Source organism: Zootoca vivipara, chromosome 10, assembly GCF_963506605.1.
Source record: "Zootoca vivipara chromosome 10, rZooViv1.1, whole genome shotgun sequence".
NCBI classification, from domain to species: Eukaryota; Metazoa; Chordata; class Lepidosauria; order Squamata; family Lacertidae; genus Zootoca; species Zootoca vivipara.
In genome coordinates, this window is record NC_083285.1 from 9,328,820 (window position 1) to 9,354,983 (window position 26,164).

The window sequence follows — 26,164 nt, forward strand, 5'->3', positions numbered from 1 at the left end:
TTCTCTCTGTTATGTGAAATGAGTGCAGTGAAAAAACAAGATGGTGCAACATGAAATACCCATGTCAGCTGGTCTGCTGCTGCTGTTCCAACTTCACAGAATCCTTTCCATATCAATCTACCTGCTGAGGAATACAGGTGCTGCGATGGATCCCGTCTACCTAATGCTAAAAGGGTGCGACGGTTGCCCCTCTTACTCTATTATTAGAAGAGCACCTAGGGAACCCGTCTTCTCTCTCACTTACTAAAGGAACTCCTAGGGAATCCTGAGGCAAAATCCACCTCCCTATTTCCCTACAGATCATTTATAAACCCCTCCTCAATCTTGGGTTTACTAGTAAGTGGAGTTAGCTTCCAACACACGTGGCCAGGTATCTTAGGAAACTCAAGGCTGTTTGTGCGACTAACCCCTTTGTCCCCAGTGAGGAGATTCCCTCAGCTTGAAATCCCTCACTCTAAAAAGCTTGCCGACCCGCTTAGGCAACTTAGTGACACACCGGGTCGTCCACCTTCAGCCTATACCGTGTTATTCAAGGACACAAACTATCGACGCCACTTTTGAGGGAAGTTTTGTCCTTTAAAGAGCCTCCACCTATACTGTTTTCGATACCGTGCTGGAAATAAGAAAGACGATTTCTCTTTGGCACATAAAAGATGAAAGTTTATTAACTCAAATTCATAAAGGTTGCTTTAAAGATTCAGGCGTGTACAAGCTTCGTTACTGTCATAAGTTATTGCACAGGTGATATGGAACTTGCTTATTCCTCATCTAAACCCTACACTACCCTGACCCTGCAACCACCCATGCTCCCACTCCCTTGCGCTCTCCAACGGAAAAAACAGCTCCTCCCTCCTTTTAAGCTCCAAGCAGACCTGCCTCCATTGGAATGTCCAATCAGGCTGGATGTGGGTTTAACCCTTGCAAAGCCAGGCTGATTTTTTTTAAACTACTATATGTAAATTCGTTACAGGTGCCACTGAACTGCAGCTCATCATTGCAGAGGATTTCTAATGTTCCTGTTCAAGCGCATGCCCTACACTCCTGCAGGCCCTTCTGGAGGCTCATTGGGCCTCATTGTTGCCCCCAGTGAACTATGAGGACAGCCAAACATGCCCTTCACTTCCGGTTTTAGAATTTAGCCAGCCCAGTTAGTCCAGTTGTGACCATGTGGAGATCTTTGGATGCCCGGCTTGTGACTGGGGGAAGCAAAATGTCCCTTAGAGAAGGATCTGTAATATTTTCCTTGTTTCGTTCTGGATCGTTTTATTTGCTATTTTAATGTGTTGTCAACCGCTTTGAGGTCTGTTCTTTAAAATATAAAGCAGTATAGGAATGGAATGAACAACAACAAGAAGCTTCATTGCCAAAAAAAAAAGGCACCTAGACATTCCTGCTTGGCAGCGGGTTGGACTGGATGGCCCTTGTGGTCTCTTCCAACTCTATGATTCTATGATTCCATTGTGGTAACCGTAACCTAGGTTTAAGACAGTGTTTCCCAACCTTGTGCCTCCAGCTGCTTTTGGACTACAATTTCCATCATTCCTGACCACTGGTCTTGCTAGCTAGGGATGATGGGAATTGTAGTCTCAAAACATCTGGAGGCACAAGGTTGGGAAACACTGGTTTAAGGTGACTTTTGGCGAATAGATTATTGTATATTCCTGCGTATAAGACTACTTTTTAACCCAGGAAAACCTTCTCAAAAGTCGGGGGTCGTCTTATACACCGGGTCGTATTTCTTATATGGCGAGTATATCCCAAACTTTATATTTTAACTGGAAAAGCTGGGGGTCGTCTTATACGCCCAGTCGTCTTATACGCAAGAATATACGGTATATCAGTGCTTTTTTCTGGGGGGGGAAGCAGGGGGACGCATATCCCTAAACATTTTGTGAATCTAACGGGAGAAGAAACTATTTTATTTTAAAATAGTTTCTTCTCTAGGACAGTGAATCGTCAGTTCCGTTGAATAGGATGATTGGTCAGTTTCGTTGTTACCACCTCCGATGGCGGCTTCCTTTCCTTTCCTGGTGTTTCCTGACTCTCAGGTGGATGCAAGTGTTTAATGTGTGAACGTGGATGTGTAGTGTTTTACTGATGAAAGTCGGGAAGGTGTTAGTGCACACAACCTCATGCCAACGTGGAAGTTACTGTGAGCTGTCAGCAGTGTAATATGAGGTAATGCATGTTCCTTGTACTTTTGTCCATTTACTGTATTTATTTTTCCCAATTTGAACTATAAAATGGTGGTTTTCTTGAGTCAAAATGAGCGACCCCTAAACATTTTTTTTATATATAGAAAAAAAGCACTGGATTATATATCCAAGTTTTTAACACTGCTTCGCTCATTGGGTGGATATTTGTCATTCTGTCTCTTGCAGAAGCTTGCCCATCATTACTAATCATGTCATCAATGGATTGTTGATGGCACTTGGAAAGCCCATGAGGTGAGCATTTGAAGACCATTGTAAATGAGGAGCCCCTGAAACCCACTTGTCTGCATTTTTTTAAAAAAATACATTTTAAAAGCCTTCTTTCATTCTCTAGCAATAGCATCCCACTTTCTCTCCTGGGTTGAGAATGTGTTGGTTTAATTCGACAATCTGCTCAAGTTGTGCCGCTCTATAATACGGCACTTGAACTTTCAATGCATGTGCTTGAGGCTCATAATGACGAGGGGTGTGTAATGAGATGGATGTGGGAAGGAAGATATGGTCATTCCCTCTCCATTGGAGACTCTTTACTTTTCTGTCTTCAGCCGTTTCCCTGCCGATTGTTGCAGAGTTTAAGGGAAAAGGCTGCTTCCTTTAATGGGACGTCAAAAGGCTAACGTCCCCTGGTGCACAACGGGCTGCTATAGGTTAGGACTCAAAATGACATGTCACTGCATCGGCTGAACCATTGCAACATTGGTGTGTGTGAGAGAGAGAAACGAGCTCCTTTTCTTAAAAACAACAGTGCATTAAGCATAAACATGACATGCGCCGCGTGGTTGAGTGGCAGCTCTTGTTTTAAAAACTACCTGCATTGATTACTCATCTAGGGAGAACAACACTGAGCATTAACAGACATTTGCCCACAGGGCAATGCTTGTTTACAGACTCTCCATCCACAGCACATGTCTCCCCCACCTCCACTTTTGATGGAGACAGAATAAAATGTTGTTCAGTGTTCGGTCAACGAGGCTGAGACAGGAGCAGCATAGTTTGAACTTCTCTGCCCCTACTCAGGAGCAGCAGCAGGATTAGAACCCTGTGCTGTCAGGGTATTACGCAGCCGCCTCCACCGCACCTCAAAACAATGTTCCATGCGCAGGCATACAAAAAATCCACACCCTTTTCAAAGCTGCAATCCTATACACCAGGCATGTCCAACAGGTAGATTGTGATCTACAGGTAGATCACAGAACACCTGTGGTAGATCACTGGCTTCCCCCAAAGAAGCTCAACAACTTTGGCTCCCCTAAAAATGCTCAACATTTTAGCCCTTCACCCCCCAAAAGAGGGCTTTCCTCCCACCTCAGAAAAGCTCAACAACTCTGACCTGAACCCCTAAAAATGGGTCTTCCTTCCTAAACTTTGACATGAACCCCTAAAAATGGGGCTTTCCTCCTCCCTAAAAAAAGCTTAGCAACTTTGACCTGCCAGTTTTAACTCTGTGAGTAGATCGCAGTCTCTTCAGAGTTGGCCACCCCTGCTATACACACTTTTTGGGGAGGAAGGTCCATTTAACTCAGTGGGGCTTAGTCAGCAGGCAGGCAAAGGAGTGTATTATCAAAATCGGCAAAATGTCCAGGATTTTGGGAGTTTTGTTTCCTAAAAAAAGGTCAACAACTTTGAGCTTTCCCCAAAAAGGTCAACTTTGGGGAATGGAGTGGGGAAAGAAAAATACTTAAATCGAGGTAGAAAAAGCAGTAGAAAAATACAAAGAGGAAGGCAGTGGTCAGATGTGCTGGCGGCAACAGCCCAGTCAAAATTGCACTGTCCTTAATAAGAGAGGGGAAAGTCTGTTGGGTTCATGGTGTGAAAGCTTCCACATTTAGGAGGCAAGCAACCCAGATCACAAGGTCCCCTACAGTGTGGTTACCAGATTTTTTTCAATGAATCCGGGGCCAGTGTTTTTTTTTTTTTGAAGCTGAGTTGCAACAGGCAGTCAGTAGTGGGGATGGTGAGGTAAAAGACCCTGGGCCCAAGCACACATGAAAGATCAAACATCAGCCGATTTAAATCTCCACTCAGACACATTTTGGCTAAGCAAGGGGGAAACTGAAGCATACGTTTTGTACAAGGTGTAGGGATTACCTCTGTGCTGCTCGCCCCAGTTACATGCCTGCCAGTCAGTCCTAATATATTAGCCCATATAAACGGCAGTGTGTCAGAAATCTGGATGGTAGACCCCCACAAGACACACCTTCCAGAGTCTACATAAGTTGATATTATGTCTAAAGGGCACCCTAAATCCAAGCACGTTGTGTTTCATCAAAGTACGGTGTACTAAATGAATATTTCATGGATTATTCTTTAACTTTTTACACTGTTTACTGTCAAATGTAGTTCAGGTCTTTGTGGAAAGTGACACCCCTGGATCTAATTTCAATTTATCCGGTTAAGACTCTGTAACGATTTGCTCATGACCTTGTCATTCACTCCCAGTCAAGTCCTGGCTTCTGTTACTGGAGGCAGTTCATATTTCATTAAGCCTCTTGTATAACCTCTGAAAATCTAATATTAAAGGTCAGTAAATATTTTAGTGAGCTTGCAGAGCCAGAACGAGAACTGAACAGTCTGCTTGAAGCACAAAAGAAATAAGCCATTAAATGTAAACTGAGTCTGGAGAAATGTATTTGAATTTTACTCGTCCGTTCACGAATCTCAGCTACAGGGTTTCATTTTGGGAGGGCTGGGGGAAATCCCTGGCAAAACTGGCATGTTGTGGTATCTCAACATGAGCACCCACACCTGGATAAGTTTATGGTGGGTGGTACAACATACCCACCAACGTTTCCATTGAAAATAGGTGTTATGTATTCAGTGGTCTGTGTTTGTCTGGGCTTGAGTCTGGACTAAAGATTCTGAGCCTCTGTGTTCTGATTTGAAACATGATATCCAATCACAGAACATTTCAGGATTTGGGACTCTGCCATTGGTCCTTAAACTCTGACTTATGATTCGCAGCTTGGAAGTTTGGACAGCCAATCATGTTGGGAGTGGGAGTGGCCTAGGCCTTCAGAAATGTATACTGTATAAGCAGTTTGCTTTGCTCCTGTTGTTCAGTTCTGTTTGTTCAATAAAGGTTCTTGCTGTTATCACTTGTCTTGCCTTCAACAGAGATGCCCTATTCCATAATAATAATATTTTTTACTATTTATACCCTGCCCATCTGACTGGGTTGTTCCAGCCACTCTGGGTGGCTTCTAACATACCGGTATATAAAAATGTAGTAAAACATTAAACTTTTTAAAACCTTCCCTATACAGGGCTGTCTTCAGATGTCTTCTAAAGGCAAGGCCGGCTTGCCCATTGACTCTAGTGGCGTGGGGTGCCAGGGCGCCTGGGCGCTGAGGTGCGCCCCAGCAAGTGGAGGAGCTGCGTGGCGGACTCCTTTTTCCCTCCTCTGAGTCTGGCACGCCCGCCAGCCGCGCCGCTCAGGGGAGAGCAGGGAACAGGGCACTAGGACCCTGTTCCGCTCTGCAGCGCCAGGGTCATCCCTCACCCCAGCGCTGCGTTTCATTGGTAGAGGTGACACCACATGGCAGCAACTCTACCAATGAAACGCAGCCCCCTGTTGGCGGGAAGGAACGCAGTGCCCTGTTGGCGCAAGGAAATGGCCGGGAGGCCTCCTGGCACTGCCCGGACCCACCCGGGCCCTGTGGCCCACCTACGGAAGGGGGGAGGCCGCGTGGACCCAGCAAGCGCCGGAGTCGTGGGAGATGGCCGGGAAGGCCCCGGTGTGGCCCGGGCCCGCCCAGGCACCCCGGCCCGCTGGGAGAAGGGAGGAAGGCTGCGCGGAGCAGCGGCGCCCCCTCCCCCACTCAATCCGGCATCTCCGGCCCCACGGGAGACAGACAGGGCCATGAGAAGCCTCCGGGCAGCCTCCGGCACAGCGCGGCCCCGCTGTGAGGTGCGGGGGCCGGCGTGAGGTTCCCCCCGCTGCCCAGCATGCCAGGCCCTAACGCTGTGCCAGGGAGGCTCTCCCCGCTGGCTGCATGGCACGCCCATCTGGCCTCCGCTGCCAGCGGGAGGGCTCCGTGAAGCCCCAAGGCCTTCTGGCGCAAACACCTCCAGGGAAGGTAAGAGCTTTCCTTTTTTTAAAAAAAGAGGGGGTTGGGGGGTGCCCGAGGGATCCCTGCACCAGGGCGCCCGATGAGCCTAAGGCGGCCCTGTCTAAAGGTTATATAGTTACTTATCTCCTTGGCTGGGGGGGGGGTCGCATAACTCCATGCCCTCTAAAATTTCTCTGATGAAAATAGGGACATCCTAAGGAAAAACCTAGACAGCATCTTAAAAAGCAGAGACATCACCTTGCCTACAAAGGTCCGTATAGTTAAAGCTATGGTTTTCTCAGTAGTGATGTATGGAAGTGAGAGCTGGACCATAAAGAAGGCTGATCGCCAAAGAATTGATGCTTTTGAATTATGGTGCTGGAGGAGACTCTTGAGAGTCCCATGGACTGCAAGAAGATCAAACCTATCCATTCTGAAGGAAATCAGCCCTGAGTGCTCATTGGAAGGACAGATCGTGAAGCTGAGGCTCCAATACTTTGGCCACCTCATGAGAAGAGAAGAATCCTTGGAAAAGACCCTGATGTTGGGAAAGATTGAGGGCACTAGGAGAAGGGGACGGCCGAGGACGAGATGGTTGGACAGTGTTCTCGAAGCTACGAACAAGAGTTTGACCAAACTGCAGGAGGCAGTGCAAGACAGGAGTGCCTGGCGTGCTATGGTCCATGGGGTCACGAAGAGTCGGACATGACTAAACGACTAAACAACAACAACAAGGAAAAACAGGACATTCCAGGATCAAATCAGAAATCGGGAAGAGCTTCTGTAAATCTGGGAGTATCCCTGAAAAATAGGGGCACTTGGAGGTTCTGGGTATATTGATCAGCTGTAGTCAGTGGATGATTGTGAGCCGTTCACAAGCCTTTGTTTTCTACAAATGTCTGGATATGGCACTACTAACAGGAAGTTCAAAAACAGCAAGTGGCTCACAATTGCAGGGCAGGGGTGACTTAGTTTGCAGACTTTGGCACTGCTGCAGCTGCCTGAGGATGCAAGTCCTGATCCCTGGCTTGATCTCTCCGAATATAACGGAGTCTTCCCAGTACGTTTTTGTTAATGAAAATTCAGTGGAATTTTTTTTGCCCCCCAGCGAGTCACTGCTGTATGTTGCAAACCTTTTGACAGAGGTTTTGTGCAATCTATTCCCAAGAACAGGAGCAGTTCTAACAATAGCAGCCATGTGGCATTTGTAAATGTCTCAGGAAATGGCAGAACGGACTGATAACTCAACTCCTCAGACCACAACACTTCTCCCTCTCTCTCGAAACATTGCAAACACTTAAAACCAGCAAATCACTCCCAATCTATGTTTCAAAGCGAACCTGAATGTTATTGTTGGAGCAGGAATTTCAATACGTACAACAGTTATTCAGGGACAGAAAAGAGATGAGCAAATCCTTCAAAAAATACAGGTAAGAGCCAAGAGCAATGTGTTCACTCTCCTCACCGTCTCACTACAGTATTAGGAAAAATTGCTCCTGTTCTTTTCCAAACAACGTCAAAATATACCTGTGTGTCAGTCTATCTGTCCTGCTTTTCTCTAAAACAAAAGAACTCTCTTGACTGCAGCAGAACAAATCAAAGGAACATAACTGTTCCCTGTTAAAAAATTAAGTTTATAAATTCTGTTGAAACAAACATTTTTTTAGATTTTTAGATTTCTAGCTTGCAATGTAGGCAAAGCTGCCTTCCTTTCTCTTCAGAACACAGTGGAGGCTTTCATGTGCAAACTCATTTTACTCCATTCAATGTGGGATTCAGGGAAAGGGAAAAGGGAAAAAGCATATTACTACAAGCCTCTCTGACTGGTTCCAGTGTCATCACGCTACCCTTTCTTGGATTTTGCCCCAATGGGAAAGAGGCTCTCAGTTTGCCTCGGTGGGTGAGAGGGTGATAGTCAAACAGCACCTGAGAGGCTACCATCTGTTTGGAAAGATTTGTTTTAAATACATCAGTAGAAACCAAATTAATACATTCCAGCTCATGAAAGATATGGAATCAAAGGGAAACCAATAGCATTTTATATGCAAATGAATGTTGGGAGGTGGAGAAATAAGGAACAGTGTGTGCAAGTAATAATTACACATAAGAACAAAATAGAATATGAATTTGCAACATAGCTAATTATAATGCACATACATAGTAAATTCCAACACAGCTGTGAAACAGGGACATCCTTAAGATATCATATCAAAATAGATAGAACTGTCATATATGGTTGTGCATTTCCTGATTTCTGAAGTGTTTTTATGAATGCTAGTTAAATTTTGCTCAGGCCTGAACTTTTATCAGATAGTTGATGACCCAGCTTCCTTTTCCAGACCCAAATTCCACAATCTTAAAAAGTAGTTTCATAGTAGAAAAGGATTTCCTTGTATTATTCTCTTCCCCATGCTTTTCAAAAAGCAAAACAGCCCTCCCTGATTTGTTGAATTAAATGATAAGAACATGTTCTCTTGGGGGAAAACAGGATGTGACTAAGGCTATTCCGTTAACAATGGGCAAATTGTGTGTGCCTGTCTTTTAATTTTAATTAAGCTGACTTTATGCCAACTCTGACAGCAAAATATATTACAGCAAAGCATGCTGCATGTATTTGCTACAAGTGATACTACCTGGCCATATTCAGGTCAGGCATGTATTTAAAGCACATGCCTTGTAGCAAAAGCTAGCAAGGAATTCCAGAGAGGTGAGTGAGCAGGGTGGCAGAGGAGAGGTGGAGTTTATCACCCTTCCTTGGTGCCAAGCATGCAAACCAAGTTGGCTAAAGGAGGGAAGCCCTTTCAACCATATGCTGCAGAAATATAATAGGAAAAGGAGAGTTCTCTGCCCTTCCTCTGCCAGTCCCTAGAAATCTACCAGTAGTATCACTTTCTGCAGACTAGCGATTTTGTGGCCTTGTTTGCAAAGATGTAATAACGTGTTGTAATAATGAAACGTTCTAAGTAATGTGCCAAGGGTCACCTACTCTACAGAGGATCAGGCTTTCTGAAAGCATCTGGAGCTGGAAGCACCTTTCTTTACACAGCCATTTCACTTTTGAACAACTTCCCCCTGTCCTAAAAATGCCATATCCAAGTAGGAGCAATCTGTTTTATATTCAACCTCGCTTAGAATTGCAGCATTCACAATAAAAGGGAGTAGACCTACCAAGCAAGAGCTGCTTTGCCAAGAAATTAACTGCAAAGCTGTGACTGCCCAGCGCTGGCCAAAAATTTAAGCAAAACCCGTTGTGCCTTAGGTTTCATTACCCAATAATGGGTATGGAGATCAGCCTGTACCTTCTCCTCTGAGAAAGCCGTCTGAGAGCCTTTTAAGCCAGCGATGAGAAGTTCCTGCTCTTTCCCCCCCAAAATCTTCCAACGCTTGCAGCTTTCATATTCTTACACGCCATCCCAATCTCCAGAAGCAGTGCGAGATTTCAGAGGTTGCAGGCGTACTTACTGGGATCTGTCTTCCCTTTGGGGGCAATGAGGCACAACAGAGACAGTGGTGCCTTTATGATATATGGTTTTATTTACACCGACATACGACCTGCCCCTAGATGGAGACATTGCAGAGTATTCACACCCTATGAGGCTCTGGCTCTTAGCATTGAACGGACTGCCAAAAGCCATCCTCTGTGTTTCTTGGTTCCAGCCTGCTCACATGGAGTTCTGCCCCTCTTTCTCATTCTTGCTGCTAACCGACGCCCCTCAGCCTTCCACATTCAAAGTTTATTTATTTATTTCATTTATTATTACATTCACACACCACTTTTCCTCCGAAGAGTTCACACACTTCTTCCTCTGCTCCATTTTTTTATCCTCTCAACAACCCGGCAAGGTAGGCAGGGGTTGGCAAAGTTTTTGTGGCTTGGACCGGTTCACGGTCCTGCAAATGCCGCGGTGGGCCGGAGTGTGCAAGTGCGTGTGCACACAAGCGCAAACGCTATTTCTGGCGCTCCTTCCGGCGTGGAGGTGTGTGCAGCTTCCCATTGGCTGCAGGAGCTTCCTGCAGCCAATGAGAACCTGGCTAGCATCATGGAAGGCGGTCCCCACTCTGCTCCGCCCTGGATTAGCACGGCGCACGGGAGCTGACCAAGGGGGTGGCGAGGGTCCCCGAGCAGGCGGCGGGGGGCCATGGAGGTAGGCTTAGGCCAGGCATCCCCAAACCTCGGCCCTCCAGATGTTTTGGACTACAATTCCCATCTTCCCTTACCACTGGTCCTGTTAGCTAGGGATCATGGGAGTTGTAGGCCAAAACATCTGGAGGGCCGCAGTTTGGGGATGCCTGGCTTAGGCTGAGAGTGAGTGACTCAAGGTCAACCAGTGAGCTTCATGGCAGAGTGGGGATTTGAACCCTGGTTTCCCAGGTCCTAGTCCACTGCTCTAACCACTGGCTCTCAAAAGTGAAACCCTTTGCCCACTAGCACCCAGCAATGAAGGGGGCCCACTCCCCCTTGCCTGTCAGTCTGCTCTCTGAGGGTTTCCTTGATGGGCCATCACTGGCATTTGTTCCCTAATGGCCCATCCAGCTAGCTCTGCTCAACTGACTTGGCTCTTTGCGTAACTAAATCCAGGTGGTTTACATGGATGTGGGCAGGGGGGCGGCAGCTGCCCCCCAATTCAAGTAAATAAATAAAAATACTTACAGTAACTGACCAATCGTGTCACAGATAACTCGGTTCTGCCCCCCCCCCAACATAAAGCATGCCCCTAACATAAATCATGGCTAGACCCATGTGGGTTTCCACATTTGACAAAGTTTGATCAAGCCTTCATTAAGCCTGACTTTTACTAAATCCAGGAATTATGGGGAGTCTGCTCCAAACCCTGCCCCAAATTCATAACATTATACCAGACTCTCCAAGTGTTCCTGTTTTCCAGGGTCAGTCCTGCATTTACAGATGTTTTTGTGGTTTCTGATTTGATCCCAGAATTCCCTGCTTTTCCTTAGGATGTCCCTCATTTCATCGGAGAAATGTTGGAGGGCACGGGAATAATATACCGGTAATAATAATTTATTATTTGTACCCCGCCCATCTGACTGGGTTGCCCCACTCTGGGCGTCTTCCATCCTATATAAAAACATAGTAAAACATCAAACCTTACAAAGCTTCCCTATACAATCAATCACACCCAAAACAAGAAAGAGGTTTAATAATAATAATAATAGTTTGGTTGATCTGATTTACATCCTATGCCCTTTTAAAATGTGGTTTTTTTGGGGGGGAAATTGGATTGTTGTTTTTATTTTCATTATGTATTTTGTGATTTTATATATTGATTTTATTCTGTAAACTGCCCTGATTCCCCCGGGTATAGGACGGTATATAAATTCAATAAACAAAAACAACAACACTAATAATAATAATAATATGAGCCAACTCTTTGGCTGATTAGCATCCTGTACCATTTTAATCTGATCAGAAGGTCGGCAGTTCGAATCCCCGCAACGGGGTGAGCTCCCGTTGCTTGGTCTCAGCTCCTGCCAACCTAGCAGTTCGAAAGCACGTCAAAATGCAAGTAGATAAATAGGAACCGCTATAGCGGGAAGGTAAACGGCGTTTCCATGTGCTGCTCTGGTTCGCCAGAAGCGCCTTTGTCATGCTGGCCACATGACCTGGAAGCTGTACGTCGGCTCCCTCGGCCAATAATGCGAGATGAGCGCCGCAACCCCAGAGTCGGTCACGACTGGACTAATGGTCAGGGGTCCCTTTACCTTTACCATTTTAATATGTCGGTAGGATTTATTGTTCTCTTCTTGTTTTTATTATGAGTTTTGTGATTTTATCTTGCCTTTTTATGCTGTGAACTGCTCCGAGATCTCCAGAGGAAGGGCGTCATACAAATACAAGAAATAACAAAACAATAATAATTTTTAAAATGCACGTTTAAGTAGCTCTTGGAAACCAGAGAAAAGAATCAAGGCATGAAGGAAGTGCATATCAGATGTTTGCGGGTGGCACAAGCCGAACCCTTTGAAACTTGACTATGTATAAGGGATGTTTTTGAGTCCTAGCGTCTAATTGACTCCAATTCATCATCGCTCAGCTGTAAAGACGCCAAGCGCCTCCAGGCAAATTATAGCCACTTCAGAGTAGGCGGGGTCAAGCGGCGCGAGGGAGTTCCTCGAGAGCCAATGAACAGCCGAGAAACAGCGAAGGCCATAACACTGGGGCTTCCATTGGCCAAAATTCCAGCTCCTCCTCAGATCTGATTCGAGGATTTTGATTGGGCAAAAACAAAAAAAACCCACACGCCGGGCAGTACGCTCACTCGCGACTGGGCGTAGTCGACAGCTGTTCCCCGGCAGCCAATGGGGAGAAGGGTTGTTGCAGGGTGCCAAGATGGCGGCGCGCTGCTCTCTGTCAGGGAGAAGAGGGGCAGGGATGGAGTGAGGGCCGCGGCGCTCGGCTTTGGGGGGAGGGGGCGATATAACGTTCGGGGCCCCCGGTCTGGCTCTGTGCGTACCTGCGCTCGAGGCCGCGGCGGCGGCGGCTCTCGCTTTCCGGGTGAAAAAAGGCTATGAGGTGACGGGAAGATGGCGAGCGACGCGGGTAGGAAGCAGTTCTGGAAGCGGAATGCGTCCCGGGTGCCGGGCAGGTGAGCGAGGGCGCGGGTGGAAAAGTTTCTCCCGGGTGGCGGGAGGCTTTTGCTGAGGCGGAAATCTCGAAATGTTATCAGCTTGCCCCTGTTTTCTTGGTTCTCGGTGGGGCTTTGCGCGAAGTAAACATGCCCGCCGGTGTGGCGCTCGCTGTGGGACGGCACAAATTCGCGGGGGGGAAACGGTTGGGGGTTGCTGCTAGTATTGATTGTGGTACAGAGCACGGGCAGGTTTTATGTTAGGAGTGGGGGCAGGCAGCCAGAATTTATGTCGGGGAGGTGGTCCAGGAGTCCCAGTGCCGGATTTACGTATAAGCTAAACAAGCTATAGCTTAGGGTCCCACTCTCTTGCCCCCCCCCCCCAAATTATGGGTCTTTGTAAATTGTGTTTCTAAAGGAACTTTTGTTATTGCCAAATGCCAATGTGTTTGCGTTACATTATTAAGCTGGTTATGTATAAAACATCAGTTTAAGTTAGAGCTTAATTATTATTTCCCTATCAATATACTTCTTCTTAATTGTATTTCACTATTAATATACTTCTTCTTAATTGTATCTCAGTTTAACAATTACAGTACTTTGATAAAATACATATTTTGTTATGTGCAAATGGCTTTAGATACCTATTAGGTCCTTAAATTACTATATAGCACATATCCAACACAAAATACAGTGACAATTTGTTGTTGACAAAGGACACTGGACATATAACGGGCCCATTACCTTCGATAGCTTAGGGCCTCATAAAACCTAAATCCGGCCCTGTCCAGGACACCTGCTTGTTCTCATCTTCTGTCAGGCAGATTAAGAATGAAATGCCTCAGGATTTTAATTTCACTTCTAGTGTATCAAACACCACGGGCAATATGGATTGATATAAAAGTTAAGAGAATGGAAGAATATGCAGTTGTAAATGTTCAAATTGGGACCCCATGGAGGGGGTGGGGGGAAGTCGCGAGATTTTGAGGAATCTCTGTATATGGATATATATTTGGATATTTATAACTTTGTATTTGTAAAACCAAATAAAAATGATTTCTAAAAGAAAAAGAAGGAATGCAATGTCCCTGCAACAGTTGTTTCAGCTTACTTTCTTTCAACCTCAAGGGTTCATTAAAGATCTGTCAGAATCTTTCGACAATTTCTACTCTGGCTTAAGTGTTTATTTACTTGATTCAGGTAGCTGCCCCCCACCCCGCAGCTACGCCCATGGTGCAGAGACAGGGTGGGAGGTGGACTAGCTGACCTCCAGGCGCCTTAGAATAAGGTTGCCAAGAACTCCTGACCCCCAATTAAGAGTGGGATATTAGCTTGGGACACAGGTGGTGCTGTGGTCTAAAACCACTGATCCTCTTGGGCTTGCCGATCCGAAGGTCAGTGGCTCCTGTTGCTCTGTCCCAGCTCCTTCCAACCTAGCAGTTCAAAAGCATGCCAGTGCAAGTAGGTACTGCTGCGGTGGGAAGGTAAGTGCCAGAAGTGGTTTAGTCATGCTGGTCACATGACCCGAGAAACTGTGGACAAACGCCGGCTCCCTCAGCCTGAAAGCGAGATGAGCACTGTACTCCATGGTCATCTTTTGACTGGAACTAACCATCCAGGGGTCCTTTACCATTACCATTACCATTACCTTATTAGCTTGGTGCAGCATTGGCCCAGTATACCTGAAGGAGTGTCTCGTCCCCCATTGTGGAGGCCAGACATTGAGGTTCAGCTCCGAGGGCCTTCTGCTGATTCCCTCACTGAGAGAAGTGAACTTGCACGGAACCAAGCAGAGGGCCTTCTCGGTAGTGGTGCCCACCCTGTGCAATGCTCTCATATCACATGTCAAGGAAATAAACAGCTATTTGACTTTTCAAAGACATCTGAAGGCAGCCCTGTTTAGGGAAGTTTTTTATGTTTGATGTTTTAGCGTGTTTTTAGTTTTGTTGGAAACTGCCCAGAGTGGCTGGGGAAATCCAACCAGATGGGCGAGGTATAAATACAATAAAATCATCATCAACAACAACATATCCCTGTACTTAGTAGCTGATCAGAGGCACCATGTCATTTTCCTTATGGCTCCAGTTAGTATCTTTCTTTTGAGGGGAGGGTCTCCTAAATTTATATCTGGCCTGGAATCATTTCTCACTGTTAGGAGAGATGCTGAAACAGATGGTTCTTGCTCAGATCTGCTCATATGGCCTCATGCATATGATCAGGTCACCCAAAGCCTGTGGAAGGAGAGGTAAATAGCAGTGTCCACTGAAGAACAAAGTATTTCACCCAATTTTGGTAGGGAAATATAATTTTATCTTTTTTGCTTAGAGTTACTTATAGCATTAAATGCTCGGGTCTCTCTTCTGATATGGTTCCTAGCTGGACGAGGTGAAACTCTTTACAATGGTTCGCCTTTATGCTAGTGAGAAGGAAACTGTATCTGTTGAGTTTGTGTGTGTCATGTAGCTGTTAAAGATATGTGGACTCTGCCATAAAAAAAAGTGTGAGTTCAACAATGGGAGTATGTTTATAACAAGAAAATCTGTTAAGGTGCCTATGTGCATTTCATTGACAGTGGAGAATGTGATGCCAGAATAGGACAACAAATACCCATTGGAGAAATTGAGGCGGTGAGTTTGCTTTGAACAATATGAATTACAGAATCAAGGCTGTTGAGTTGGTCTCTCTACCTCTTAAAAGTAGCATAGTTAGTAGAATGTCCACCATTTATGGAATCCCTTTCCTTCCAGGTCTTGGCGCTGGCTATTATCTTATTTCAGCTCAACCTTAAAACATGTTTATTTGCCCAGGCATTTGTGGGGTGCTATTTTTTCCAGCCTAAGGGATGTTTTATGGATATTTTATGATCCTACATATTGTAGACTGTTTCTCTGTGGTTTCATGAACTGTTTTGTTTGAACTTGTTTTATCTTTGTTGCAACCTGCCTTGGGATTGTTGAGATTGTTAGATGAAGGGTTGGCTAGAAACATTTCAAATAAACACATGTGTTATAGTGTTGCAGACAGCAGATGTTGATTACTACAACAGAAAACAATGTTCAGATTGCTAGGGTGGGGGAGCACATCTCATTACCTTTTGTGATGGCCTGTTGACAACTGCCTTCAGAAGGTCATGGGAGCCTTTATTTGGCTAAAATTGAGGAGACAGAGCTTGTGGATTTCATTAATAATTAATAATAATAATTTGAGTATCGAGAAAAAAACCCATAGCTACTGGAACTTTTGTTCCTACAGTGAAGCCCTCTGTACTTATCTAGAGCAGGGTGAGAATATTTGGCTGAGGTAGTTTCAAAGGCTAGGTTAAAATGGTGGGGATTTTTGAAGGGTTCGTGGGGTTCATGCTCCTTCTGAGGTAGTTTGTCCACTTTTGGTCCCCACCCTGCTCAGCTCTCATCTGTGACTCCTAGAAAAACAACTTTGACTGGTCCGCTAGGCTAAACCAGGTGAAGGTAGCCGATGGGTCACATACCATTGGTGAGTTAGGGACTTCCTTTGCATGCGAAGCCAGAGTCTGATGGATGGAGCAGACAAGACCAATAGTGGGTCCAACAGTCAAGAAGGCAGTTTCCGCATGTGCTGTCGAGGGAAGTGAGGAGCATGGAAGAATACCCCCCTAAATCAGGCATTTACTGGAGTGTAGAACTGTTCTTCAGGTCCTCTCCTGGGGCCAGTGCCTGGCCTCATCTTCAGATGAATAACCAATGAGGTTAATCTGAGACACGATTATTTACTAATAGGTGCTGCCAGGTAGTGTGATCCTGTCCCTCGGTAATCACATGGTGTCCTGTTTATGTAAGTAATGTTTGAAGGATTCTAGTGTTGGGCTAGGAACTTTGTGGATTCCTGACACATGGGATGCACTAGAATGTTTTTCACCAGCAGGCTGTGTCCATAGCATAGGAAGATGTCCATTTTCCTCAGCAGATAAAGAGTCACTTGTAACAGCACTTAATAGTCTACAGTTGTGACACCTCTGGCTTGGCTTCTCCACTCACATCTCCCAGTCATTGACTTTCTTGCACAACCTCTCCCTGGCATCATCTGCTGGATCAGGTTATGGTATTATGGTATAAGTGATATATTAAAATTCTCTATAGTTACTTACATAGTTTTTCTACAGCCAATCCTGAAGAATGTGGTATGGTGTGTGATATTAGAGAAGGAAATGTGGACAGTACCACATGTAGGAAGTTCTACACTACAATATATGCAATACTTGTAAAACTGTAGACTTATTTGTTTCACAATTAGCCTACTAATATGCAATTTCTTAGTACTGTAATGCACTAATCAAGATTATTGAGCGCTTATGACTTCTAAGATTGTATATCAGGCATAGGCAAACTTGTTCCTCCAGATGTTTTGGGACTTCAACTCCCATCATCCCTAGCTAACAGGACCAGTGGTCAGGGATGATGGGAACTGTAGTCTCAAAACATCTGGAGGGCTGAGTTTGCCTATGCCTGTTTTATATAAATCCAGCATTTAAAACTTGGATGAAAAGGGGTGTGATGGGGATAAGTCATTGAAGTAGTCTACATTAGTAAGTTGCTTTCAAGTATTTTGAGTTGAATGCTTTCTATTTAAGTTCTACTTTAAGCAAGGCACTTAAAACATCACAAAGATGAAACTAAGGCATATTGAAATTGACTTGTGTTTCTTTATATATATAATGGCCGTGCATGATTTTTCAGGAGAGTTCTTCTGGAAACATCACAGATGTGTAAAATGTACAGTGACCAAACGTGGCTTTTGACTATTATTAGGCTAGTTGGGTTTGTTTCACTTGGTCCTGGTCCACCTAGTTATTTAATAAAAACTAATCCATTGAATTTTGCAAGTAAAGCATTAGTGTGGTACATTGTGGAATATTCCCTATAGTTGAAAGAAATAAGTCCAAGTGAAGTGATGATTTGGGCTGGAGCGGTAGCAAATTTCAGTTTGGTAGGTCCTCGTCTTGTTAAACAATACTGTAATTTAAACAGCGTTCAAGCAGCAGTAGGTGAATCTCTACCTATTGTGGGATCATCAGCTCAAAGGTCTATCTAGTGCTTTTCAGTACAGAATAGTTTAACAAGCTTGTTGTTGCTGAAAGCATTTTAATGTGGAGAGGGCTGACATTGTTGTCTTGCTTATCTGATAATGTTAGGCTTTTGCCTGCAATCCGACACCTACTACACCACTTCTATTGGCCATGCTGACTGGGGCTGATTGGAGATGGAGTCTTAACAACCTATAAAGGGTCTTGGCTTCCCTGTCTCTGATGAGTGCTTGCAGGTGCTTTCAGTATAGCTATGATCCAAATCTTAAAATGATGTACAGAAGGTGACCATTTTACGCATGTCCAATTGACACTGTTCCCGTTTTGGCAAACGGAGGCAGGGGAAACTTATATGCGCACAAGGGCCAGGAATGGAAACTCTGCATGTAATGGTTGCCCCCTGTATGTTTATTGTCTTAAGCTGGATGGGCTCATCTGTTTATATAAAATACATTTTTGTTAAAGAGTGCAGCATATCCCTTCCTGCCAATGTATGGTTTAGTTTAACTGGAGTACTGTTTATAAATATTATAAATAAATAGTATAAGACTTCTTATAGTATAAGAAAAGTCTTGAGTTATTTTTGAAGCCTTCTAAACACACTTATTAGGGAGTCAGCTTCAATGAAATTCCATGTAAATAGGCGTTGGATTATGCTGTAATTGTACTAAACTTTCTTTCTTCCTTTTTAGTATTCAACATGTATACGGAGCTCAGCATCCTCCTTTTGATCCACTATTGCATGGAACGTAAGTTTTTTTAAAAAAGCAAATAAAGGACTTAAATCTTCTCAGTATCTAATCTTTTGTTGAAGTCAATGCTTTAGTCATCTTCTCTTTCTGCTTCTGACCATATTGCTCTCTTCATTCCTGTTTTCCACTGGCTTTTTGAATTTTATTGCTAAACATTATTTTGGCTTAGCTTGAAAGTCCCTTCACTTTATGGAATATGCTAATCAGTTTGTAATGCTGCATTAAGTAATTTTAATATAAGCAACTGTGTTTCTTTACTATTGACAACTGTTGCCAAAATTAGGGTAACTTATTTTCATGTTTCAAAGCATTTGACTCCGTTTCAGCTGGCTTGTATTACCATAATTAATTGTGTTCATATTACAGATTTGCAAACAATGTTTTAACATTTCTTGGGCCAAGGCCATATTATATTTGGGAGTGGTAATTATTTTTCCTTATGTCAAACTAATATTTTAAGCTTTGTGCTATGTCGATGTTTCATCAAGGGCTGCTCATTATTGATTTGTTTAATTTAAAAATATTTTTATAGTGCTTTTATATCCCAATTTAGCCTGGAAGGCTGTGCCCCCCCCCAAAAGCCCCACCCAGCTGACATCATATATGATGTAAGGTTTGAGGCAGGGAAATATGTGGATGCAAGGAAATGAGTAAGAGTTTAAAGTGTGCTCCTATTGTTGGCAAGTGAGCTGTGCTGTCAGCTCTGATCAGTGCTGACAGTGAGCCCCTTTGAAGGTGCTGGTTTACAGGTGTGGTTTGGATTCGAAACTGTGCTTGAAAACATACATCTCATATTTGTGGACTTGCTTTGCTAGTCGGCAAAGGAAAGCTATCCTTTTGCAGGCCTGGTTTGAATCCAAACTGTGGCTGCAAGTTGTCAAAGTGGGTTGTGTCAGCACCTTTGACGTTGTTATTTGACAGCTTAATGATGTCGGAGGACAGACAGATGAGTTGCCCCACACACCTGTCAAAATGGTTTAGGGAGGGTGGGTCAGTTCTTGATCCAGCCCTCAAGCTGAAAAAGGTTCCCTATCCCTCACTTAAACCAAGAAATGTCTTCTATATTGTGCATTCATTAACAATGAGCAAGCATAATGTTTCCCATTGTTGTATGGACCTATTAAAGAAGCTCTGGCCATTTGGGAGCGCGCTAGCTGTCTTCTCAGTTTCCTTTGCGCAAGGGTCTCTTGTACTACGAGTTCACTGGAAATACATGAAGCAATATAAATACAGATCCATCTGTATTTACATTGCAGTCTTAATTCCTACACAGCAGTTTCACTGTGACATATTGATTGGTGATGTTAATAGGAAATAGTTTTCCCCCCAGTCCTGCTTGCAAGAAATACCATGTATGGTCTCAACAGTGGTAGGAGACAGGTTTTTCCTCCTGTAGAGCTAATACAACAAAATAATTTTGTTTCAATGATAATGCTACTCAGCCTTGGATTGTCTACCAGATTTTTAAATTGGTCCATTTTGCTCCTCCGATCTTTCGTATCACTACGGCTTTCCTTCTTGCACAGGCAAACTAGCTTAAGCAGATATAAACTGAGAAATAGCAGGAGGTGAATTATTTGAGAGGCTTGCTTTCTGTCAGCTGGAGGAGAACCAATTTATGAGCTGGCAAAAAGATGCAAACTGTAAATGTCAAGTCTGGAGGAACTGAACTAGAGTATGGATTTTATCGCTCCCTGTTCATACTATTATTATTTCTGGAATTGGAGTAGTTTGGCAGTGCAGCTGTAATGTTGCTGATCTCTTAACCATTTTCAATACATTGGGATTAGTTCCTTTCCTCCCCGCCTCCCATGGTGTGAATTCTCCCTTTTTCCTCTGCCCAGTTTAACAGGAATCACTGTCACGTATATCTACACTTGCTATGGTTGATGGTTACCAAGCTTTGAGACCAGTTTGTACACCCTAGTTAGATAAATCATACTTGTGGACATACTGATGGTAAGTCATAGTTGAGACTGGGAAGGTTGGTGAAATCTCCCAAGGAGCTAAGAGAGTGGCAATATTATTTTGACACAACGTCAGGCAATCTCTTGAGACTACTCTGTGAATATAATACCGTTTATCAACCTTGCTGGGTAGTGACCTGGATGGTCAAGATTTTTACATGTTGCAGCAGGTCTGTGAGTGATCAAAAAATTGCAAGTATTATATTGGGTTTGTAAATGACCACTTGGCTAGTGATGAGGAAAACAAGCTTTATAAAAGTTCTTTTGAATTAGGTAACTTTCTGACAAAGTTCTGGTTACAGGTAGGTAGCCGTGTTGGTCTGGGTCGAAGTAAAATAAAAAAATTCATTCAGTAGCACCTTAAAGACCAACTAAGTTTTTATTTTGGTATAAGCTTTCGTGTGCATGCATCTGAAGAAGTGTGCATGCACACGAAAGCTTATACCAAAATAAAAACTTAGTTGGTCTTTAAGGTGCTACTGAAGGATTTTTTTAATTTTATTTCTGACAAAGGTATCTCTGGCAGGTTACCTAAAAAAATTTACAGACTTGTTTGTGGATCTGAAACACACCATCTTTAACCATTTGTGAAACGTGTAATGTGGTTCCTACCTCTTTATTTTAGTACTCTGTAATTAATAAGTTGTCATACAGGACAATGAAGAATCTGAACAAGCTAGGAATTGTATATTGTTGTATAAACTTGCTCTCTCCCCACTGTCATGATGCTACAATTTTACATTGTCTCCTTGATTCAGTGTCTGTAGTAAAAGCATATAAAAGGTGCATGGTAACCTCCTGTGTAACAATAGTTTGCACCTCATGGAAAGTCTTTCCTTCACTGGGTTATTTTCTTAAACAGATAAACTGTGGTTCTGCCTTCCCATACCCAAACGTCAGTGTGCCTTATACTACTTGAAGAAGAAAATGTTTCCTGGCAAACAGCAATAATAATTTGTATGTCTATCAAACATGACAACACAGTGTAAAAGAGAAATTATTCTTTAAACCCACTTGTTTCAGTGCTGCTTAAAATTTGTATTTTAAGGCAATTAAATTAAGCAGGTTCCCTAGACTTGACAGTGAAGTTTTCTTCAGCTTGATAAAAGCTAGGAAGATCTTGGAGGCTAAAATAGTCAGGACCATTGTGCACACTATATTCTGTATACAACCCCACATGGAATTGTAGCTAACCACAGCTTCCTCACAAGTGTCTTTATGATGTCTGCCATTCCCACTTTACTTGTTTAGACTTCTATTTACAGTACAGTTGTACCTTGGAAGTCAAACAGAATCCGTTCCGGAAGTCTGTTCGACTTCCAAAATGTTCGGAAACCAAAGTGCGGCTTCTGATTGGCTGCAGGAAGCTCCTGCAACCAATTGGAAGCCCCAGAAGCCCCATCAGACGTTCAGCTTTCAAAAATAGTTCGCAAACCGGAACAGTCACTTCCAGGTTTATGGTGCTCGGGAGCCAAAACGTTTGAGAACTAAGCTGTTCGAAAACCAAGGTACGACTGTATTGTGTATATGTATGCCAGAGTTGAAGTAGACCTCACTTATGACTCCTTCCCTTTGTGTAAAACAGCAGCTTTGCCCAGTGATTCCTATGACATGCAAACTGAAATCTGAAATAGTTGCCTTTAAAACATTACTTGCTAGGCTTTTTTTTTTTTAAAAGCATTGCTGCTATGCAGTAGATGACATGGCCCAAATGCACTTTGAATTCAAAAGGGAAGGAGGAATATGTTTACATGTCTGGAGAAAAATAATCCCTCTTTGTACTAAATCATTTTTTTAGCCTTGTGCTACTGTCATGTGCACATTTGGGACATGGTGAGGTTTACTTTGGAGAGAATATGTATGAAAATGGGCTGGTGAATAGTCTGGAATAAAATTCAACCAGTAGCTAAATTTTAACAGGATTGCACTTGGTTCTTTGTACTGAGCTAAAGGTGTTTCAAGATAAGCAAGCTAATTCTCTCCTGCAATCTCTGAGGTTCGGACAGTTTCTATGATATTTAAAGGGAATAGCTCATGAGGTCCTTTACCTATCAAAGTAAGCACACACAGTGCAAATATGTCACTTAGTGTTTAAGACAATGAAACAATATCTTTGACAGGCTGTATGAAACAATAGGTTTGTGAATGCAGAAGAAAATAAAGGAGTAACAAACACCTTTTGACCTACATACCTTTCTTGGTTTACTTCATAGAACCTGTCTCTCCCTCTTTTTTTATTAAACTAGCAAAACTTTGTCATTTATAAGCCTTAAACATAAAATTACAAATAACTCTGGGAAGCTTTCCTGTGCGAGTCCCATTGAAATGGACTTGCTCAGCTCAATTAAAATTAATGGGGCTTGCACAGAATTTACCAGAGGATTGTGCTTGAAATAAGCAGCAAGTAGCATAATGGGGAGAGGGAGGAGAACTGGATGGAAAAGAGGGACTGGAGCAACTCTGAGTTAATGTAGAAGATGATCCAGAAAATGAATCAAAATGGATTTCAGTCCTACTCTTGTGTGGCTAGCAGTACTGAGCAGTATTTTGCTCAATCCCTCTTGGATCTGTTGAGCTGTAATGACAGGCTATTCTGCCCACATTTACTGTCTGTGATTAGTGCAATAGAAAATTTTGGAGGTTTCATTAAAAGTTTGTTTTGCAGGAAAATATTCAGAAGCCCCTCAAGTTTTTTTTGGTGATAATTTTCTCATAAAAATTGTTCAAGTTAAATGAATTCTTTGGGAAGTGAAGAGTAGTTTATTTTGAGTATTTTTTTAGGCATGAAAGAATGTGGAGCAGGAAAGGTCCAGGGTTCGAAATTAGCATGGTGCCAGGCGCATTTTGCGCCTAAAGATTCTCCATTTGTGAGCACCTAAAAATATCTGGGTGTCATTTTTTGCACCTGGCTGATACTCAAGGATTACTGAAATGTATGTGCTTTAAAGCCTCAAAGTGTATGTTAAGGAAAGACAATGTGTTAAGACATTTAACAATAAAGAGTAGAATGTTTTGAAAACTGAAGTGGAGTACAGTACCAATATTTTTTATTGTAAACACCAAATTAAACATGTATTAACAATTTCTGCTAAAAATGTGATATAACAATGTGTCACTTATGTGAATTGCATATTAGATCATGCTTATCAAAATAATAAAAAGCGGTGCGCCCACAACCCAGGTTCCAGAAGCCATTTGGCTGCTAACTTTTCTATTCTACTTTCTAACCCTAGAGAGGGCAGTACCACAAATTAAAAGAAATGGATAAGTGAAGGGAGAAGCAGGCTGTGCTTGAAAGTAGCACTTAATTTGTGAAAGATGGAAAGTATTTTGTGCGAAGTATCTTCTTGAACAAGCTATTATTTATGAACTGGAAAAATACATACAGAGATCCCTTGTCCAAGACCCTTGTCCAAAATATGCCAGGCATTCTTCACAGTTTCACTGCTTCTGAGCACCAGCTTGAGACCAGCCTCTTCCATTGCTCTTCTAATTAAAATGCAGAAATATCCTTATAGTTGGAGCTGAAATGGGGTTGTAGCCAGCAAAATCATCCCCTTAGTGCAAGGACTTCATCTGCCTGAAAGCCCCTGGTGGTCCTCCAATCTGCTCTGGGGGGTTGGGGGAACCCCCAGAAGAGATTTGAGTGGGTGTAGGGCACATGAGGGAGAGGAAGCCATGTTGTGCTGATGGAGGGCCTTGCAGTAACATACAAACCACAGTAACTAGGTATGCCAAATGCTATGGAAAACTGAAAAAGCTGCACATCTAACTAATTTTTGGTTAGCTGCACATTGTTTGCTGATTAGCAGCTCACTTCTTACCAAGTCTTCTCAGAAATATGTCCCGTCCCGTTGAATTTGGGCCAGCCTTAGTGTAACTTTTTGCTTTAGTTGGAATGAACTATTTACTTTGTCAGGTAGTATAATAAGCACAAAAGTGCTTGTGTAAAGTGCTGTTTTTTTTCTTTTAAACAGCTTAAAACCTGGAGCCAAGCCACCAACAACTCCAGTGAAACTGAAGAAAATCAGCACGTTTCAAGAATTTGAAAGCAACACGAGCGATGCTTGGGATGTTGGGGATGACGACGACGAACTCCTAGCGATGGCTGCAGAAAGCCTTAACACAGATGTAGTCATGGAAACGGCTAACAGAGTAATTCAGAACCACAGCAAATTACAAGAACAGCACAAATTGCAGGAGGAACAGGTGGAAAAGGAGCAACCACAGCAGCTTTCAGAACTGCCCTCAGCTGCGTGTGGTGACAGCAGACTGGTTAAATCTGTCAGTGAAAGCAACACATCAAGTTCTGCAGGTATATTAAACCTCAAACTCCATTGCCATTCATTGTTTCTCTAGGTTGAAAGCTGTAGTGTATACCTTGTTCCAGGATTTCTTGAGGGCTTGGAAGCTTTCACTTCCCTCTTAAGCCAGACAGTAATTGAAAGGGTTGTGTTATCCATTCAAAAATCCATTCAAAAATAAAAAATAATGAGAAGTTGGGAAAATGTGCTAGTAGTTCTTGTAGTTTATACCCTAAATCTACCCCACTAATGTTTATGGGACTAATCCAAATAGTGGCATTTAAGGACCATAACTCAGAAGGGCCATTTAATTGAGGTCCCCTTTCCAGTCACCACATGTGATGTTCATTCGTAGGGGCTTCTCCATGATTATCTATATGTGTGGGCAAGTTGATGAAGGAGTAGGAGTTCAGACACCAAGCCATGTAGGGCCAAAGCTCAATGCTGCTACAAGTCAGTGTAGACAATGTCTTGGACAAATATCTTGCTGTGGTATAAGGCAGCTTCCTGCATATACTACTTTAAACTAAGCGCCAGCACTTGGTTTGGAGTTCACAATGCGACTAGAAATCAGTGGAGCTATCAAGCACTGATGACACGATGCAGTCCCAACGCCCAGTTCTCTTTCATAACCTCATAACTGTAATCTTCTTTTTCAAGGCTGTCTTCAAAGGTAGCCCCACAAAGAGCACATTGTGACAGTCCTAATTTTGAGGTTATATGACCATAGATAAGAAAGTGGACAAACTAAGCTTTTCTACTTTGAACTGCGAACAAGGCCCACTTGACACAAATACTTGGTAGCAGACTGCATGTCATGCAAAAAATGTCATGCATGACTATATTTATGGAGGCGTTTTTAGCATTTTCATGTAATCCTGAACAAATGAGTCCCAAGTTGTTTTTAAGACACACAAATCACTGTTTCCTCTTTGTCTTGGAAGGAAAAAATGGGAAACCCTGCTACATCACTGTGAAAGTGTTTAATAAAAGAAAATATTGTAGGAACCTTTTAAAACATTACTACTTGAAGTGTGTGTGTTTATGCCGTTCTATATGAATAACCCATCAGTTGTTCTCAGCTGTTTCTTCACAAACGTGAGATTCTTGGTATTGACATGATGACAGGGAGTTCTATTTTTATAACTGTTTTGAAGCCACAGTGGATATAACATTTTCTGTCTCTAGCCAAACAGCTGTTACAAATGCTTGTGTCCCAATATTTTTCTGTTTTAA

General features: G+C 43.2%; 1 protein-coding gene across 3 annotated transcripts in view; it reads left to right on the forward strand.

Annotated features, from left to right (window-relative positions):
• The first annotated feature begins 12,592 nt into the window (after positions 1 to 12,592).
• Positions 12,593 to 26,164, forward strand: part of TBC1D22A (TBC1 domain family member 22A) — a 116,011-nt gene continuing 102,439 nt past the window's right edge. Inside the window, exons 1-4 of one of the 3 annotated variants that reach the window (XM_035128570.2) lie at positions 12,594 to 12,867; positions 15,419 to 15,473; positions 18,598 to 18,654; positions 24,602 to 24,939. In XM_035128570.2, the coding sequence (XP_034984461.1) occupies positions 24,729 to 24,939 (211 nt within the window). In that variant the 5' untranslated portion in view covers positions 12,594 to 12,867; positions 15,419 to 15,473; positions 18,598 to 18,654; positions 24,602 to 24,728. Of the gene's footprint in view, positions 12,868 to 15,418; positions 15,474 to 18,597; positions 18,655 to 24,601; positions 24,940 to 26,164 lie in introns of all 3 variants that reach the window. The other 2 variants (XM_035128568.2, XM_035128569.2) reach the window with 2 other exon arrangements.